Below are 17,514 nucleotides of genomic sequence, written 5' to 3' on the forward strand. Positions count from 1 at the left end.
CAATTAAATAATGTTGATGGTAATTATAGGTTACATGTAATGCATTTTCACCGACCTCGCGTTATAACGTGGCTGAATTATTACGTCCGTCAGTAGAAAATATCCTGCACATTTGAATACGGCTAGGCATGCTTACGGCGCCCATGATAGTGACTCACCCAAAGTACAACAATGTCGAGCAGTCATTGGTCAAACTTCTAATTATTCATCCAGTTCGCCGGTAATTGGAGTATAGAGCTTACACAAGTTCTTGCGTAAATCGATTGTATTTTCATTGTTTTGTCGCATGCTCTTCGTTCCGCTGCACTGACTGCCGTGCATCCTGAGGTCTGTAAATATGTCTGTCTGTGTGAAGTTTACGTGTGATATCTGAATTATTCCTATACAAATTATATTCATTCATTTGACGGATGTGGATATATTAATGAGACATTAATTTGAAACGTAGTTAGGAATTTGTATACAGAGTTATACAAGTGTTTATGCACTGGACAACACGGGCTTCATTTGACGTAATGACGTATATAAGTGTAAAACAACGAAGAACTCTGTGTGTGCTCTGCAAAAAAACACACAACTCTCACTCCTCTCCTACGTACCTGACTTTTTGCTCTGTACGTTTAGGCCCTCCAACTGTATTGCGGTGATGTGGCAGTGCGCTCTATGGCTGCTCCTAGCACTGTGGCACGGGTCCCATTGCCAGAGTTCAGAGCCCATGTTCAAAGACATAACGGGGACAGTGCTACCTCCTGACAGTCTGAACAACCCCACTCAACTAAATTATGGGATGGCTGTAACCGACGTGGATGGCGATGGGGACCTGGAGGTGGTGGTGGCTGGGTAGGTGGGAATTAGTTCATGAGTGTGAGTGTTTGTATATTTGCAAACGTGTACAAAAGCCAATACTATATAAATCAATACTAAACCAGGCATTAGAAGTAATATACTCCCTCCTGTTTTCTAGATACAACGGCCCCAACTTGGTGCTGAAGTACGACCGTGTTCAGAACAAGCTGGTCAACATCGCTGTGGACGACCAGAGATCTCCGTTCTACGCGCTGCGAGACGAGGCAGGGAACGCTATAGGAGTCACCGCCTGTGATGTTGATGGAGACGGCCGAGAGGAGATCTACTTCCTCAACACAAACAACGCTTACTCCGGTAATAGGGGGGCTATCAATGAGCGGTTCTCTAGGCCAGTGGTTCTCAAGCTGTGGGGTCACTTCAGGGACCCAAGCAGGTCGCAAGATGGCCCCAATAAATCAAAAATATATATGCATGCGTACAAAATACCTTGTCTGTCATTCGATCAGCATCAGTAGGTTTGATGACTTAAGAAAAGGAATACATTATTGATTCCCAATATACATTGAGAATTACATAGGCATGGTAAGAAGAATATGCTACCTATTTTACTGCACAAATTATTTTGTGGGTCCTGGGACAAAGCTGGTTTTCGTTGCCTGTGTGAAAAAAAAAGCTCAATTTTTCGACTGGTTTCACTTGTTGATACCCAACATATTTCTCACTGCAGGCCGTGCTACCTATTCAGACAAACTCTTCAAGTTCCGAAACGGGCGCTTTGAGGATCTGCTGGGTGATGTCATCAACGTGCGCCGCGGCGTGGCCAGTGACATGGCTGGGCGCTCTGTGGCATGTGTCGATCGAAAGGTCAGTAAACCCACTTTGCATTCCATCCATCCTGAACAAAAATAAATAAATACTCTACTTCGAGGTGGACTCTCCTCAAATATGTCTGCCCCTTACGGCCCCATACTCTCTGCCCCTATTGCTCTGTGTTTTATGAACCTAGTTAAATGGGTTATACCAAAAAGGTTATAGTCCATTAATTCATTTGTACGTTCCATCTTGCTGTTTGTCTCTCTCCATTGCAGGGCACAGGCCGATATGCAGTCTACGTCGCTAACTACGCCCGAGGGAACATCGCTCCCCACGCACTGATAGAGATGGATGAGGCTGCTAGTGATGTGGCACAGGGTATCATCGCTCTGTCCAATGTGGCTGCAGAGGCTGGAGTCAATAAATTCACAGGTCCGGGACAAAATGATTAACCCCCACTGAGCGGTTAAGTGTGTGGAACGCATTGGTCTTCACACCTCTCCGGTTCTCATTGAACCAAACCATTCACAATCTGCTGTCGTGTGTTCCGCGTCGTACAGGTGGGCGGGGAGTTGTTGTTGGACCAATCCTGAGCCAGACAATGTCTGATGTGTTCTGTGACAATGAGAACGGACCCAACTTCCTGTTCAAGAACAACGGAGATGGAACTTTTGTGGACAAGGCGAAGGCGGCAGGTGTGTATGACTGGGGATGGGGGGGCTTTAGGGCAGATGGACAGATTTTAAATGCTTAATGATATGTACTACTCGGACCCATTACTTTGACTAAATAATTCGGTCATCAGAATGAGGATATCATTTTCTAAATTCCTTTCCATCCAATCCTGATCTTAAAAACGTTGTTCAGTTGCAGTGTAAATGTTTTAATAGTTATTATTCAGTAGACCCCCCATTGATTTTGGACTGCATGTAATGAAGGAGTACACAGGACATCGGCGTCTGGCCGAAGGATGTGGACCTTCGGGATTTGACCCCAGGACCCTGGGACCACCCGGCTATGCCCTGCAGCCGTTGACCAGCTGTCTCCCTCTCCAGGTGTGGCGGACGAACACCAGCACGGCAGAGGAGTGGCTCTCGCCGACTTTGACGGCGACGGAAGGACGGACATCGTCTACGGAAACTGGAACGGCCCCCACCGGCTCTTCATGCAGGGGCCCCACCAGGGTTTCCGCGTGAGGAGACAGAAAACTTGCATTGCAAAATACAAGAGGTCCAAAATAAGTAACTTGCATGACTAGTCCCGTACTATTCTCTCTCCGGTCCCAGAATATAGCCACGGCAGCGTTCGCCAGCCCCTCCCCCGTCCGCACGCTCATCGCTGCAGACTTTGATAACGACAAGCAGCTGGAGGTGTTCTTCAACAACATCGCATACGGAGGGCGTGCACCAAACAGGCTGTTCAGGTAGCCCTGTTCAATCGGCATATTTGTAATATTGAACTTAATTGACGCAACATTTCTAATGTTAAACATTCAAACGTGTGTGTGTGTGTGTGTGTGTGTGTGTGTGTGTGTGTGTGTGTGTGTGTGTGTGTGTGTGTGTGTGTGTGTGTGTGTGTGTGTGTGTGTGTGTGTGTGTGTGTGTGTGTGTGTGTGTGTGTGTGTGTGCAGGGTTTCAAGGAGAGCCAGGATGGATCCTCTCATCCAGGAGCTGAATGTGGGGGAGGCTGAAGAGCCCCAGGGGAGAGGCACAGGTCAGTACACCGTCTCCTGTAGCTCTTAGCGTAACCCTATTGCACCAACAAATGCTAATTACTGTCCTGCACTTTCGTCACCCCTTCTGGGATTAATAAAGTAAGGTGTGTGTGTGTGTGTGTGTGTGTGTGTGTGTGTGTGTGTGTAGGAGCCACGGTAACGGATCTGGACGGAGATGGACTGCTGGACCTGTTGGTAGCTCATGGAGAGAGTGCATCGCAGCCTATTTCAGTCTTCAAAGTCACACAGGTGTGTCTCATAGTGCTAGGCTCGCACACATAACACACAGGCTACTGCCCCTTATTTAATTTAATGTGTCATAGGTATTATATTTTGACTTAATTCTGAATCACATTTTTATTTTTAATAGTCGAAGAAATGATACAGATAATTGAAAATAAATATATATTATTAATGCCAGTACATTTTGTATGATGGCTTGTTATTTTTTCCAAGATGGTTGCATACCATCATATGTGTTCCATTGTCATTCACATTTTCCGACGGTTTTAATGTTAAACACAAAAGAGAACCCCATAGAACTCCATAACAACCGCTCGGAGCATCGTAGCAACCATACAGAAGAACACCCTAGAAACCACAGAGAACACCCAAAGAAGACTCATACAACACCCTAGCAGGCACCATTCAACTACAGCCCTATTTCACTTCACACTACATATATACATACACACAAACATACCAGGTACTACAAACATCCTTTTCAGCAAGCTGCACACCACCATTTTCTCTCTAATTGTACTTAATAACCACTCAGTGACTTCTGTTTTCTGCGCAGGGCTCATCCAATAACTGGCTGCGTGTGATTCCACGCACCCAGTTTGGCGCCTTCGCCCGTGGTGCCCGGGTCACGGCCTTCACCAACGCCAGCGGTGCTCACGTGCGTGTCATAGACGGAGGGTCGGGCTACCTCTGTGAGATGGAACCGGTGGCTCATTTTGGACTAGGTAGCAGCAGGTCTTCTACACTCTTCACGCACTGTCATGGTCCAAGCTGCCCACTGCAGTCACTAGTTTGCAATCTTTCTACTATTTCCATTTCTATTTGACTTGTACTTATATTTGTATGTCCTATTAGTTATTGTTTTTTGCATTCGGCTACTTTAGAATAGATAATGTTTTTTCACACTCTTCAGGGTCCTCGGAGAACCAAGTACTATAAGATAGGATTTGATGGCGTCTTCTCTAGAGCCTTTTGTCCATTTTGGGCTACTGTAGAAACACGCCCAGGGCAACAGGGCATGTAAATAAATGAAGAGGTACGCAGCGGCCAGATTTGATTTTATAAACACCCTTATTGAACTCAATACCGATCAGCATGGACTATAGATACCTTGGAGTCATTTTTAGCTACAAGCTATTGAACTGTAACATATTGCAACTTCAATTACTCTTCAGAATAATCAACACAGCCATGACAAGATCTGACGCGGGAACGTCAAAATGATCTGAAACCGTTCACTCGTTGACAGGAAGTGATGCGGTGAGCGTACTGGAGGTGTCCTGGCCAGGTGGCAGCGTGGTGACGCGCCCACTGCACCCCGGGGAGATGAACTCTGTGATCGAGGTGACCTATCCCGGCGACGGGGAGACGAGTGTGCTTGCCAGTGATACGCAGGTATGCTCCACGGCGCTAACACACGAGCTAAGACCCCTGGTAAATATCCCCCAATTGTTTGTGTCAGTGATGGGAGTCACCAATTGTATTGCTAGGTTCATCCGAGAACTTGATTCGGTTTCATTTCTTTCCTCTCTCACTCTGGCATCGTTACTATGCTTTAGAGGTGACACATTATACCACCAGGTGTGTGTGTGATTAGCCGTTACAAGCCGTTATAACGGCTTGTAACGGCTAATCACACGCACACCTGGTGGTGGTAATATGTCACCTTTTTAATGGTCACTAATTGTTTTGCACTTACTTTTGCACTTATTGTTATACTTCTACATTACCAATGAAGAAATCAATTACATATAACGTGACGTATAACGTGTGACTTTATTTTTCTTCCTTACAGTGTGGTCAAGGATTCGCTGTCGAAAATGGCAGATGTGCCGGTAAGCTTCAGGTTCCATTGTGTTGTGATTGTTCATTCATTGGTCATTGAATATATTTTATTATTATTATTAATTATTGATTCTATGCTTTGTCGTACAGGTATCTGAGGACGGCTGCAATATCATTTCAACGCATTGTGGAACTAAGTAAAATAAAATGATAACATTTTATTTTTATTTTCTGTACTTTGATCAGCTGTTTGATGTGTACTGATTATTTTAAACGAATAATTAGTTTTAACTAAATGGTTTACACCTTTTGTGCTTATCTGAAATTTTAAATAAGCTTTTATTTCTTTTTTATCAGTGTTTTTTCCTTAGATGAATCCTCTGTCTTCCTAAAACTCTAACCCCAAGGCTTGTTTTGTTACTCTCTGAGGTCAATTACTGCATATTTCAGCCCCAGCTGTAACAACTGAGACCACATACAAAGAGTGATCACGGTTCACTCTGTCGCGTGCTGTGAAGCAGTTTGTAGTAGGATGTTCTTTGGCCGATGGAAATAAGCGAAGACTAAACTGTGAATGTGTTAAGCATAACATAATTTTAATGTGATTCTGTTCCTCTCAAACTCTTTGTGATTTTCTTTCTTGCTCTGATTATCTAGGAATGTCCACTGTTATGTTGAGAGAGGCAAACTGCAAGTAATGATATCATGGAGGGTAATGATATAAACATTTTGAAAATATGCTTGAAACTGTTGTGATGAAGGAATATTTATTTGTTGCTTCTCATACACAGTTCATATGTATTAAAACAACAAGCTGTATGAAAAATCGTCTGCACAAATACAGTGTCACTAAAAACAAATACAGATTCACATTAACTGGGCAATTTTGGCAGTAATGGTTCTTTGGAGGCTTGTACAGCAATTAAAAAGAAAGGGATGTGGCATTTAGGAAGACATGACTCATTCATTTCTGAATGCTACATTTAGTTTACAGTATGTGTTTGCATAATCAATATATTTAGGAGAAGAGTGTTTGCTCACTGAGTCCAGAATGCCAATGTGTGACTATGTGGGTATGTGCATGGATGTGAAACTAACTCTTGCATAACTAGAAGATATAGTACTTGGCTGAGGGACATTCAGCTGCTACCAAACCACTCATGAACACAATTATTGGTGACTCGGCCCAGGGGGGAAGATAGGCATAGGCAGTTTGATTCCTGGCTCGCCATTGAATACTGTGGGCGGTGGTTTGCATCCTGTACTTCTAAACGTTGGATAATGCCTGTCCTAAGACCAAGCTGACAGGATGTTGTTCTGGAGGGCTATTCATTTCAGAGATTGCTGAGATTGTATTCATATGTGTGCAACCGCTTTGAAAGGAAGGTTTTGCTGTGAAGCAATGTAATGTTTGCTTTCTTTCTTAGCTCCATTCAGCCTGGCTGATGCTAGCTTGGATATGTGGCGACAAACAAGAGGTTTATTAGCTGGTCGGACAGTAAATGGAGGTTGCTGTTGCCATGGATACATGAGGCCTTGATCAATGTGTCCGCGCCTTTTGGCATATTTGATAACTATAATAAAGGAGGAGCAGAATTCCAGTCATGGTATGTCCATAAAATGTCACTAGCAGATTAATGTTCACATGAGCTACAACCACGGATTTAGCCCGTAAGCATGTTGTCTACCTGAAGTGTAAACTGATAAGGAGATGGAGAACCAAACCTCAAATGCATAGCACAGGACGGTACATGGTGGGCTGTACCGTACATGTTCGGTGAGTGTATTTTCTTATGAACATAACATATGAACAAGAACGGTGTTGTAGCGCGAGCTTAGCTGTAGACGCGCTGCATGGGAGGATCTCCGCATGGAGCCCCAGTGTTTGGTGATCAGGTGGGGGGGGAGGAGGAACACCGGTTATCGAGCGGTGCTGCCCGACGTAGAGCTGCTCGCCGAGCTAGAGCCGCTGGAGCCCCGGTCCTCGTAGATGGAGATCTCAATCTGATCAGGCGGGCGGTTAGGGTGGCCAAACGGGACTACCGTATGAACTACGGCCCCAGGCTTATGGGCCTAATCTGCCAGTTGGGCATCTTGTTACTTGAAGGGGACATATTAAACCACCAGGTGTGAGTATGATTAGCCGTTACAAGCCGTTTTGAAAAACGGCCTCCTCTGACATCACAAGTGGGCGTGTCCACCTAGATGTGTGCTGGATAGATCAGTCTACCAGCCTACCCAGTGGACTGTAGCAAACGTTGCTCATCTATCTGTCATACATCTAGGTGGACGCGCCCACTTGTGAGGTCAGAAGAGGCCGATTTCCAAAACGGCTTTTAGCGGCTAGTATGTCACCTTTAAGCACCAAAACACTTGGAAACACACACAAACACTCACATGCACACACGCTAATCATCGTCAAGCGTTAAGGATACGACTCTCATCCCCCTGTCGATGGGGTCCGTGATGAGGAGCCCCCTGGGAGCGTAGACCTTCTCGTTCTGCTCCTGGATGTACTTGGCTATCTTCTTCAGCACCTGGCCCGCACCGAGAGAGAGACAAGAGGCGAGGAACACGACAGACACGGTCAAGGTCATGGTCATGGTAGCGGCGGCGAGGGGAGGGGCCTGGTGAGGACTGTTTTTAAAAGGGGACATATTATACCACCAGGTGCGAGTGTGATTAGCCATTAAAAGCCGTTTTGAAAATCGGCCTCTTCTGACATCACAAGTGGGCACACCTGGTGGTATAATCCGTCCCCTTTAAAGTGCGGCGACCGGACGGCGAGCGCTTGCCTTCTCGTAGCGCGTCTCCATGCAGAGGAAGATGAGGTAGGCGGTGGAGCACGCCACGCAAGCCTCCAGGTACGAGTGGGCTCCGATCTTCTCCGCCTCGGCGTAGAAGTTGTTCAGGGTCTTCACGGTCTCTTCGAACAGCGTCCGCTCGACCTGAACCCGGGCAGAAAACCGAGGCTCATTTAGAGGGCAGGGGTGCAGGTGATGGTGGTTGAAACACACCTTCCGTCATGGCCTGAGCCAAACTGAGGCCCAAAGCTCACAGCCGTGTCAGGACAGTCGGTAAATTATGTTTTAGTCCAGGATAGAGTTGAATCCTATGAGCAGGGCGATCCAATAGAGCACCACTACATTTGCACTCTCTTGCGAAAATATTATTCTGTTCCCCTTTTTGGGTCGCACTGGAAATATAAACCAAATGTGCGGTCTGTGGCTTTGGGTTTAAGATTGAAAGTGTTTTCGATCGTACTCTTCTCTCCTATGATCTCACCCTGGTCTCCAGCACAGAGGGGAACGTGGTCTCTACTCACCCTGCTCTCCAGCTCAGACGGGAACTTGGTCTGGAACTTGCAGGTGGTCCCCTCACTGTAGTCCCGCTGAACAAACACCTTGTTGACCAATGAGGCGCTGTGCCTCAGCTCCTGCAGGTTGTGGAACTACAGATCGAAGACATGCCCACACATCAACACGCTGGTCGAACGACAGAGGAGAAACGGTATATCACACGCAAATCTCTCCCTTCCCTTCCCAGGTAGCTCGACCAGTTTATTTAACTTGATTTATTTTAACATTGCGGTAATAACGCATGTTTTGCAATGTTTAGCTCATCAGTATCGTTTTATTGATCCAATGGTATCGTTACAAACGGCGGTATTGCCTTATCGATAGAGATCGATAGAGCAGGACAGAGGAGAAGCATACTGCATGTGATCGATAACCGCTGGTGTTCAAACTCAATCGTGCGTGTTGGATCCAAGCCCAGTCAGGGTCATACTATCTTATATACATGGTGTTCTCTACCTCTCTCTGTCTGCCGCTATGGGAGAGCAAACGGGAAGGAGATGAGACAACTTTCCACCGAAGCTCACAACAGATCGATGAGGCGGATGACAACAGAAAATATGAACGTGGCTCAAGTTTCTCTTCTGATCTCCGGTGAACTATGCCTCTTGTTGCTTTTACATCACGTCATGAAAAAATAGTAACAGTTTCAAATAAGGCATGCCGACAGCAACAGGGAAATAAACATGGAGGGAAAACAATCGCTCTCCATGGTGCTGGACGCTGTATGTGTGGTCAGCGGTCATCGGAGTGGCCTACAACACAGGATTAATGGAGCGACTCGGCAGACAAAAAAGATGTGTTCACCAAGAGCTTAGCATCGCAAACACTGCATAGTGATCTGCCGTGTCTGCCCCAGTTTCATAAACGAGGCATAAATAAAGAGGATGCGGATTTCCAGCAAAATGCCCGTTTATCCCTGAAGCCTGAGGTATGTTTCAATCAAAAGGGACATGATGCAACTAATACGATGAGACGTGTCCTACATTTCTTATGACAGCTTCGATGTATTTTGTGTTGCACAGTGAGTGTTACTCCGTGCAGCCCGAGCCGTGCCTGCGGCGATGTCCACACTGTAATCTGGTTAATTTATAAACTTTCTATTGATCTACACCACATGAAGTAGAACAGGATGTATTAAAAGGCTATATTCTCACCTCTGTCGCCATGTTGCCATCCGTGGCCGTAGGGACGAGTCCCTTCACTACACTCGCTTTAATGGCACAGCACGGATTGGAGGACGAGAGGAGGGAGGGGGAGGGGGAGTGGGAAAAGAGACGCGGATAGACAGAACGTGAAGGGTTGGGCCAAAACGACGTCGACATCAGCGGGTTTTTACCCTTAGGGATCTTCTGATTGGCCAACCTGTTTTCTGATGAGGATGGACTAGTTTTGCAGCAATCCTGAAGTGTAGCGTGTAGATTTGTATGAATAAATGCAACAAATGTCATGTTCAATTTTTATTTTTAGGTGACTGGCAACAAAGCCAATAAAAGGCATTGCATGTGCAAAAGGAAACATATAGCACAATAAAGATGAAAGAAATCACCATAAAGTATTTTATAATTAAATTATATTTTTTAAAGCAAAATAAGTAAGGGAAATATGGACACAACATAGAAAAGAATGAATTGACATTTACCAGTATCTTAAATTAAATATATTATAATCAAACACAAACAATATGACCACTCCATTATTACAATAAAAGCATATCAAACCAATACATTCATTAGACTCAAAATCTTGATAAAAACAACTTTTCCTCTGTAATAAAAATGTTGTGTTACAATAACCACCACATCATTACATTTTCTCCGTCTGCGTTACAGTACAATACTACACAGGGATCTGTAATCAAGATTGCCAGTTAAATATGTTATGAGTAAACAGTGGGTAAAAGCATGTTGCAGTAATATATATATATTTTTTATTTCATACTAGACTTGCAATATGCCCTACACCTGATTTCTGTGTGTATTCCTTTGCTCAGCATAGGACAAAAAAGACTGTGCTCTGTGTTCTGTGAATGACGGTCAAGAGAAATGTTAAGTATTTATCATTACATTTACCAGTAACGTCCAGTTTGGCCTCATTAAACTTCTCTAAGGGAGACAACATAGAGGAACAGCTAGTAGGCCGAGAAGGTTCCACCGTTCCTCAGTCCAGTAAGCCGACGTAACCCTTTCCGGACTAAGTGCAGTGACATCAAAGATAAAAAGGCATTTGAAAGGGATTTGCAAAAAATTAAAAAAACACTGGTGAAGTAGAGCCAGGAGAACAGCGTAAAGGATTTCCAGAGACCCCGCGACAGCCACGGTGAACAGGAGGCTCTCGTCCCGCTGTTAGAGGAACTTGTTGAGGGAGGAGTTACAGGGAGCGCAGACAAACACCGTCTCCCTCTGGGCCTCAGGAGCTGACGGGACAGGCGACCAAGAGGGCTCACGTCAGTCAGTGAATGAAATACCCTTTCCAGAGTTACAGTCATAGCACAGAAACACAGGTGGCGCTCAGAGTCAGAACACTCATTTTGGGTCTGCTAACCTGAAGCGCCAGACCATTTGCTACACAGACCCATCTGGAAAGTCATAATTTGAAACAGTGGGGAAAATAAATACTGGGCAGGTGATTGAATGAACCATCAGTCTATATCTTCTATCTCATAACCCGTGGATCACATAGTTCCTCATAGGATGCTGATTGGTTGACACAACCTCAGCACTTGGAAGTCTGGCTCGGTGTATTCTTGCAGGATCATAATCCCTTGAAGGATATGTCAAAGCACCAGAAATGGTCAATGAATGTTATCGCTACAGTCTCCATGTGCCCTTCAACTAAGAAGAAGACCCATAATACGTGTTATGAGTGACCACTGCAAGTCTTATCCCCATCCCGAAAAAATAAGACACACACACACACACACACACACACACACACACACACACACACACACACACACACACACACACACACACACACACACACACACACACACACACACACACACACACACACACACACACACATTACCTGTAGCTCCCATGGAGGAGCGTAGCACCTTGAATGAACAGCATCGAGAGCAGAAGCTGTTGCCACAGTTACTGCAGCTCCTCTGAAACAGGAAGAGTAAACGTGCAAAGAACCGTCCGGGGGAGAAAATGAAAAGCGTTATTGTTCAATTCAATTCAATTTTATTTCTATAGCCCTTAATCACCATTACAGTCTCAAAGGGGTTAACGGGCCAAATGTTTTGTGATTATTCTGAATTCAGTCAACAATTAAAACATGGCCCCTGCTTCTATATTCACAAATTAAATTCTCACCCTTTTCTTGAGCACGGAGAAGACCGCACTGCAGCTGGAACAGTTACCTGCAGAGAGGTCAACAGGGAGAACTTTAAACAATGGTTCAAGTCTTCTGAACGGTCATGTGCATTACGGGGAGCCATGATAAGTGCCATTGAGTCAGTGTGGGTGGAGGCGGGTGAGCGGGCAGAGAGCAGGGGGCGGAGGTGTGCGAGTGCGAGGTCGGACCTGCACTGGCGGTGGGGTAGCGCTTGCGTAGCTTCTCAGTGAGCTTGGACACCTTGCTGCGGATGGGCTCGTTGCGGCTCAACAGGCCGTTGTCGGTGATACAGTCGTAGTCTGGGTTCCCCAGGGAGCAGTCGTCATCCTCCTGCACGCAGAGAGAGACCGAGAGAGACCGAGAGAGAACAGAAGACAGAACAAGCCAAGAATCAACATTGATTGTAAAAAGAAAAATGGATAAATGAAGAAAATCGAAACGTGCATTTTATGGCGATACATGGAAAAGGACAGTGACTCGCTGACTACATCAGTATACATAACCTACATGCATATCAAAGGAAGAATAATCAATTGGGACCACAGAAAAATATAGGAATTACAAGGCTACAATTACAAAGAATAATGTTAAATAGGTAATCCCTCATACTTGGTCTCTATTGTTCTACTTATTCATACCAAGAGGAACCATGTCAGGCTAGTATGAGGAAGGAAAGGATCATGTAGGAGGAATGGATGGATGGAGAAGGGTGGATATGAGAGTTCCACTCACCACTAGGGTCAAAGGTGTCTCCTTATCAGAGAGCAAAGGACACAAGAAATCAATGTCACCCCATTGAAATAGAGGGCCCGCCCTCTACTCTAGTACACACCATGCAAAAAATACACAGTCAGAGCGAAAGCCAGCATAGAGACCCCCCTCGCAAGCTCCCATCATGTTACACAGGTCAGGTATTTCCCTTCTCAGTCTGAAAGCTAGTTTTAATGCAGTATCCTCCTCTGAACAGGAGGGGGCAGCACTCACCTGCAGAGAAATAGCGTGCTCCTGAGTTCACAGGGCAGCAAGAAGCAAGAACAAGGATATGATTCATCAACATCAACTCTCACTTTAACTCTTAATGCAAGACAAACAAACCATAACACATCGAATAAGCCGGTCATTGAAATATCGGAATAATACCTAGTAGTATACAACACTTTAAAGGAGACATATTATGGTGTTTTCCCAACGAGTAAACATAGTCTTTGAGATCCAGAAAACATGTTTTTGAAGCTGTTTGCTGGAAATAGCTTTTAGGAAAAATTCCCGGACTGCCGCCGAAGCTTCGACTGCCGCCGTCGAACCCGGCCGGCCGGCAGCTCCGGCAGTGTACTCCGGGAGCTGAACTGCCGGCAGTCCGGTGGGGGTAGCTTGGTGGCAGTCCGGCAGCTCAGCTCCGAGAGTACAATCCCATTCTCCTCCATGTCCTCTCCTCCGCACTGCCGCCGAAGCCACGGCGGGTGGAGCTCGGCGGCAGTCCGGCAAAGTCCGGCAGAGTTCCCCCCGCCGGAGCTGCTCGTCCACTGGTTCTCAAAATCTTAGCTAAGCTCTGATTGGAGGGGAGTGGGGAAGTGGGAGGTAATATTGAACTGTGCCCCCTTCCTACGTAGAAGGGGGCGCCAAAACGGACTCGCTCGTTTGGTAACTGTAGGCGGGGTACTTTCAGAAATGCATATCTCACTCAAAAAATCATGTACAGACTTTTTTCAGTTTGTATGCGTGTGGGAGCACCAGAGACCCCAAAAAATACCCCAAATCCCAGGAAAATTGTTGTTTTCATAATATGTCCCCTTTAACATACAAAATGGCGAAAGGCGATCTCAGTTGCATGCATTAAGAGGTATTTGGTTGTTAATTCATTACTCCCAACCACGCTGAGTGAGAGAGTTAGAAACTGAGACTGAGATTGAGAGTGAGACTGAGAGAGAATCTTGTTGGTCCAATCAAACGGTCAAGTAGCTGCAGAAACTGCACGCATTTGCGTGCAATTGCTTGAAGTTAACCATACCTCTTTCCCAGTCATTTCTACACCGAGGTCATTTTTATCGTGAGCGATCACATCTCATACAAAGTGGATACAGTGTGCACTCATGCATATTCTAACTGCAGTATTGGTGACCTGCAAACCTTGCTTTTATTTAACCTGGCCCTACAACAATATTGCCCCCTGTGCGTGTCAAATTAGTCTGTCTACCTCAATGGCATCTTTAAATTCATCATCAGGCTCCGCTTCCTCCGCCTCTTCTACACTGCCAGGAGACAAGTCCTACAGAAGAAAGCAATACAGTTTAGGTTTTAGGAATACATTTACGTTTCAGACACAAAGATACCTCGACGCTGCCGCCTCTAGTTTATTTTGCTGAGCCAGAAAGACCGCCTTCTGCTTTTTGGTATCACGTGTTTTGGTCAGCTGTTGATATGATGATTTTCTCAAATGGTCCGTCTCTCAAATGCAGCACAATAAGTGTGACCCAAAGCGCGCACACAGACGCACACACCCACCCGTCCCACACCCACACCCACACAGAGGTCGGAGATGATCTAGATAAGCAGCTTACCCTTCTGGATCGGGTGTTTGACGCACATTTCATCATGCACTAGTAGTGAGCCCCCATCTCCAACTAACACCCATTACCAAGCAGACACCGCAGGCTATCCGAGCTCCTCCTCACCTCCAAGCTGGTGGGGGTGGGGGTCCTATCCTGCAGGCTTCCCTGCTCCTGTTCTGCCCGCACCGTCTTCTGTTCCAACTCCTGGTCCCGGCCCAGGTGGAGAACCCCTCTGAGGCCCAGCAGCACTAGAACCAGGCTCAACGTCAGCCATTCAGTCAGCCTTGCAAAGGGGCTTCAGTGGGCGCCCTCTGTGACCAAAATCGAGGAGGGCGAGGTAGAACGCGAAGTTAAGATACTGACCTCTGCAAAAGTCTCGATTCCACAGGAACAGGGCGTTGGTGAGTACTGCCAGCACCCAGCCCACAGGGACCGTGTACAGCAGACATATCCCGAACAACAGTCCTCCGTAGAACCTGCACATAGGCAAGGCAAGGCAAGTCAAGGCAACTTTATTTATATAGCACTTTTCATACACAAGGCAGACTCAAAGTGCTTCACATATAAACATTGTCATACAATAAAATAAAATAATAGATAAGTAAAAGAAAACGTATGCAAAGAAATGAGTAAAATAGAAAGTGCAATGTATTTAAGATCAGATCAACAGTCTCTCTGGTACCCACGTCGGGACTCCAACCCGACTTAAAGGAATTTGGTACCCAAGTCGGGTTGGAGTCCCGATGCAGAGGAAATTGGTCCTTTCTCTGGGACTCCAACCCGGATTCTAGTCAATTTCTATTCTAGGACTCTAATTCTATTCTAGGACTCTAACCCAGATTCTAGGACTCTAACCCAGAAACACGTCGGGACACATAGCGCAAGCATGCACATCAACACCAATAATGAGCGGAAGACAAGTTTATGTGTAGTACTTTGTAGGTTTGTGACTAATGCCCACACTGGGATTGTCTGCCGCACTTACCTAGAGGACTCCACATGACTGTCCCAGTACAGGACCTTGAAAAGAGATTCTGCTGTCAGGCAGGCAGAAACCAGCCAGTCATCTAGCTGCTTCAATCTGTCAAAAAGAGATTCTGCATGTAAAGGAAATACCATACGATTCTTCACCACAGCAATCCCCAAATCACCTCAGACAGTACGAGTGTGTAATATATCTAGTTACTTCCTGCTTATATGAGACTCACAGGTCTTTGACTTCCAGCATTGCCTCCTGCTTGGTAAGATGCACCTTCTGCAGGTCCCGGCGGTGAACAGCGTGAAAGCGCTTATTTTGAAGCTCCGTGTCCGACGTACTGCCCCCACACCTGTCCTGCAGGTAGCCCAGGGAGGCGGGCACAGACACCGCCAGCACGCTCACTAAAAACCAACCCACTGGCACGAGAGAGGGCCACAGAGGTGGTGGTACAAAGATTATTACAACACACTGTCAGTGAGAGCGGAGTGTGTCAAATGTTCACTTTCTTACCTTCACTTAGCGTGAGGAAGAAGAAGTTGAGAACCGTGCAGACAAGCATTGAGCACACAGGCATCCTCCACCTGAGAGACAAGAGATACATATCTATTGACAGGGCTGTAGAGTCTATGAAGAACTGAAGAATACTATGCAATCTTTGTTTTTTTTTCGTACATGTTATTCTTAACCCTTGCTGGCAGGATTAGCGTTAGTCATTAGATGTGGGCCTACCTAAGGTGAAATATATTTAAAAACGCACCCAAGCAGGAAGCGGGTCAGCTCCACTGCATCTGTAACTGGCTCTAAAAACAATGTCATCCGCTTGTACGACACGACCATCTTTAGGAGGTCGAAACAAGGTGCTGAGCGTGGGCTTCCAAGTTCAGATGGATCCGGAGACCCGGGTATATCTTTGGAGGACATGTGCACAAGCTCGCCTCGCTCCCCTGCAACCTGTGAGGGGTCCTGGCCCTGGGACACCCCTGCAGCGGGCATCATTTTTAATTTTCGGCTTTAAAAAAGAAGGAAATAATTACGTAAGTCAAAATGAGAGAGTTCAGCATCCGCTCTATCATAACACAAATATTATTGTTTTTGTAATGCAGCTAGTAGCTGTAGTACTAGACATGCAAGGAGGATAAATACCGCTCATACACAACAGAAACGGAAAGTAGTGTCATGTCAACTTATGATATAGAATTAGAATGATAGTATATATAGTGTAGATAATACCTGACTATAATCTAGATAATGCTCGATTCAACTTGGGCAGCGATGCACGTCAACGCTTTACGCGAAGCGATCTGTCGGACAGATGATAAGTGGCGAAGACTTTCCAGAATCAATCCTTCTTCAGGCAATGCGATCTCCACCCATATGACAATCCTTCGAAGCCTTCCATTGGAAATAGCTATTTAACATGATACTGATGTCGAATACTAATGAGGTTAGTTTGTTCAACTTGCTAGGGTGTATCTTGTTTTGGAGCTGGCTTCGCCACCTTTCAGATTTAGCCGGACTTCCTGTATGAGCGAATCGAGGCTGGCTAGTAGATCTCAGAAAAGCCTATTTTTATGATTATCATTGAAAGGTTGTTATTATTTCGACCTGAATTCACGGTACAAAGGTACCACATCCTCTGTCAGATAAAAACAAATATAAAGAAATACGAGAAAAATTATAGGCCCCCGTTCAAGGATTGGATGATTCACATTTTAATCACAATTTAAGACCCCCCACGCGCACACGCACGCACACGCACGCACACGCACACGCACGCTCACACGCACACACGCACACACACACACACACACACACACACACACACACACACACACACACACACACACACACACACACACACACACACACACACACACACACACACACACACACACACACCTAGGTTTGTCGCCAACGCTTCAC

General features: G+C 45.8%; 3 protein-coding genes across 5 annotated transcripts; 1 reads left to right on the forward strand and 2 right to left on the reverse strand.

Moving 5' to 3' along the window:
* Positions 1-178: 178 nt before the first annotated feature.
* On the forward strand, positions 179-6,815 carry crtac1a (cartilage acidic protein 1a). Its single transcript, XM_056586615.1, has 14 exons — positions 179-327; positions 625-840; positions 965-1,161; positions 1,535-1,671; positions 1,896-2,052; positions 2,181-2,315; positions 2,676-2,812; positions 2,907-3,043; positions 3,251-3,333; positions 3,483-3,583; positions 4,134-4,302; positions 4,827-4,972; positions 5,373-5,412; positions 5,513-6,815. The coding sequence occupies exons 2-14, from the start codon at positions 647-649 to the stop codon at positions 5,518-5,520; spliced, it is 1,641 nt and encodes a 546-aa protein (XP_056442590.1). The 5' UTR covers positions 179-327; positions 625-646; the 3' UTR covers positions 5,521-6,815.
* golga7ba (golgin A7 family, member Ba) lies at positions 6,084-9,933 on the reverse strand. Its single transcript, XM_056586618.1, has 5 exons — positions 9,876-9,933; positions 8,688-8,813; positions 8,158-8,310; positions 7,798-7,899; positions 6,084-7,366 (listed from the first exon to the last, which is right to left on the reverse strand). Exons 1-5 carry the CDS (start codon positions 9,885-9,887, stop codon positions 7,283-7,285), a joined length of 477 nt encoding a protein of 158 aa, XP_056442593.1. The 5' UTR covers positions 9,888-9,933; the 3' UTR covers positions 6,084-7,282.
* A 221-nt stretch (positions 9,934-10,154) lies between these two features.
* zfyve27 (zinc finger, FYVE domain containing 27) lies at positions 10,155-17,133 on the reverse strand. Of its 3 annotated transcripts, none has more exons than XM_056586622.1 (12): positions 16,822-17,132; positions 16,349-16,571; positions 16,102-16,172; positions 15,821-16,007; positions 15,598-15,693; positions 14,976-15,088; positions 14,736-14,860; positions 14,258-14,329; positions 12,252-12,393; positions 12,042-12,088; positions 11,749-11,830; positions 10,157-11,134 (listed from the first exon to the last, which is right to left on the reverse strand). In XM_056586622.1, the coding sequence occupies exons 2-12, from the start codon at positions 16,510-16,512 to the stop codon at positions 11,064-11,066; spliced, it is 1,170 nt and encodes a 389-aa protein (XP_056442597.1). In that variant the 5' UTR covers positions 16,513-16,571; positions 16,822-17,132; the 3' UTR covers positions 10,157-11,063. The 3 variants fall into 3 exon arrangements, with proteins under 3 accessions (XP_056442596.1, XP_056442597.1, XP_056442595.1); XM_056586620.1 differs by having other exon boundaries at positions 16,349-16,600; XM_056586621.1 differs by lacking the exon at positions 14,258-14,329 and having other exon boundaries at positions 10,155-11,134; positions 16,349-16,600; positions 16,822-17,133.
* Positions 17,134-17,514: the final 381 nt, after the last annotated feature.

This window comes from Gadus chalcogrammus, chromosome 3 (assembly GCF_026213295.1).
Source record: "Gadus chalcogrammus isolate NIFS_2021 chromosome 3, NIFS_Gcha_1.0, whole genome shotgun sequence".
Lineage (NCBI taxonomy): Eukaryota > Metazoa > Chordata > Actinopteri > Gadiformes > Gadidae > Gadus > Gadus chalcogrammus.

Excerpts from the sequence above, each read along its gene's own strand:
- zfyve27 (XM_056586620.1), bottom strand. The coding sequence starts at position 16,587 with ATGATGCCCGCTGCAGGGGTGTCCCAGGGCCAGGACCCCTCACAGGTT. Across the intron at positions 16,173-16,348 it reads CTGACCCGCTTCCTGCTTGG|GTGGAGGATGCCTGTGTGCT; the intron begins GTGCGTTTTTAA and ends CTTGTCTCTCAG. Across the intron at positions 12,394-14,257 it reads AATTTAAAGATGCCATTGAG|GAGGATGACGACTGCTCCCT; the intron begins GTAGACAGACTA and ends CTCTGCGTGCAG.
- golga7ba (XM_056586618.1), bottom strand. Across the intron at positions 8,311-8,687 it reads CGTCTGAGCTGGAGAGCAGG|GTCGAGCGGACGCTGTTCGA; the intron begins GTGAGTAGAGAC and ends GCCCGGGTTCAG. Across the intron at positions 7,367-7,797 it reads TCGACAGGGGGATGAGAGTC|ATTGAGATCTCCATCTACGA; the intron begins GTATCCTTAACG and ends CCGCCTGATCAG.
- crtac1a (XM_056586615.1), top strand. The coding sequence starts at position 647 with ATGTGGCAGTGCGCTCTATGGCTGCTCCTAGCACTGTGGCACGGGTCC. Across the intron at positions 1,672-1,895 it reads TGGCATGTGTCGATCGAAAG|GGCACAGGCCGATATGCAGT; the intron begins GTCAGTAAACCC and ends TCTCCATTGCAG. Across the intron at positions 2,316-2,675 it reads GGACAAGGCGAAGGCGGCAG|GTGTGGCGGACGAACACCAG; the intron begins GTGTGTATGACT and ends CTCCCTCTCCAG.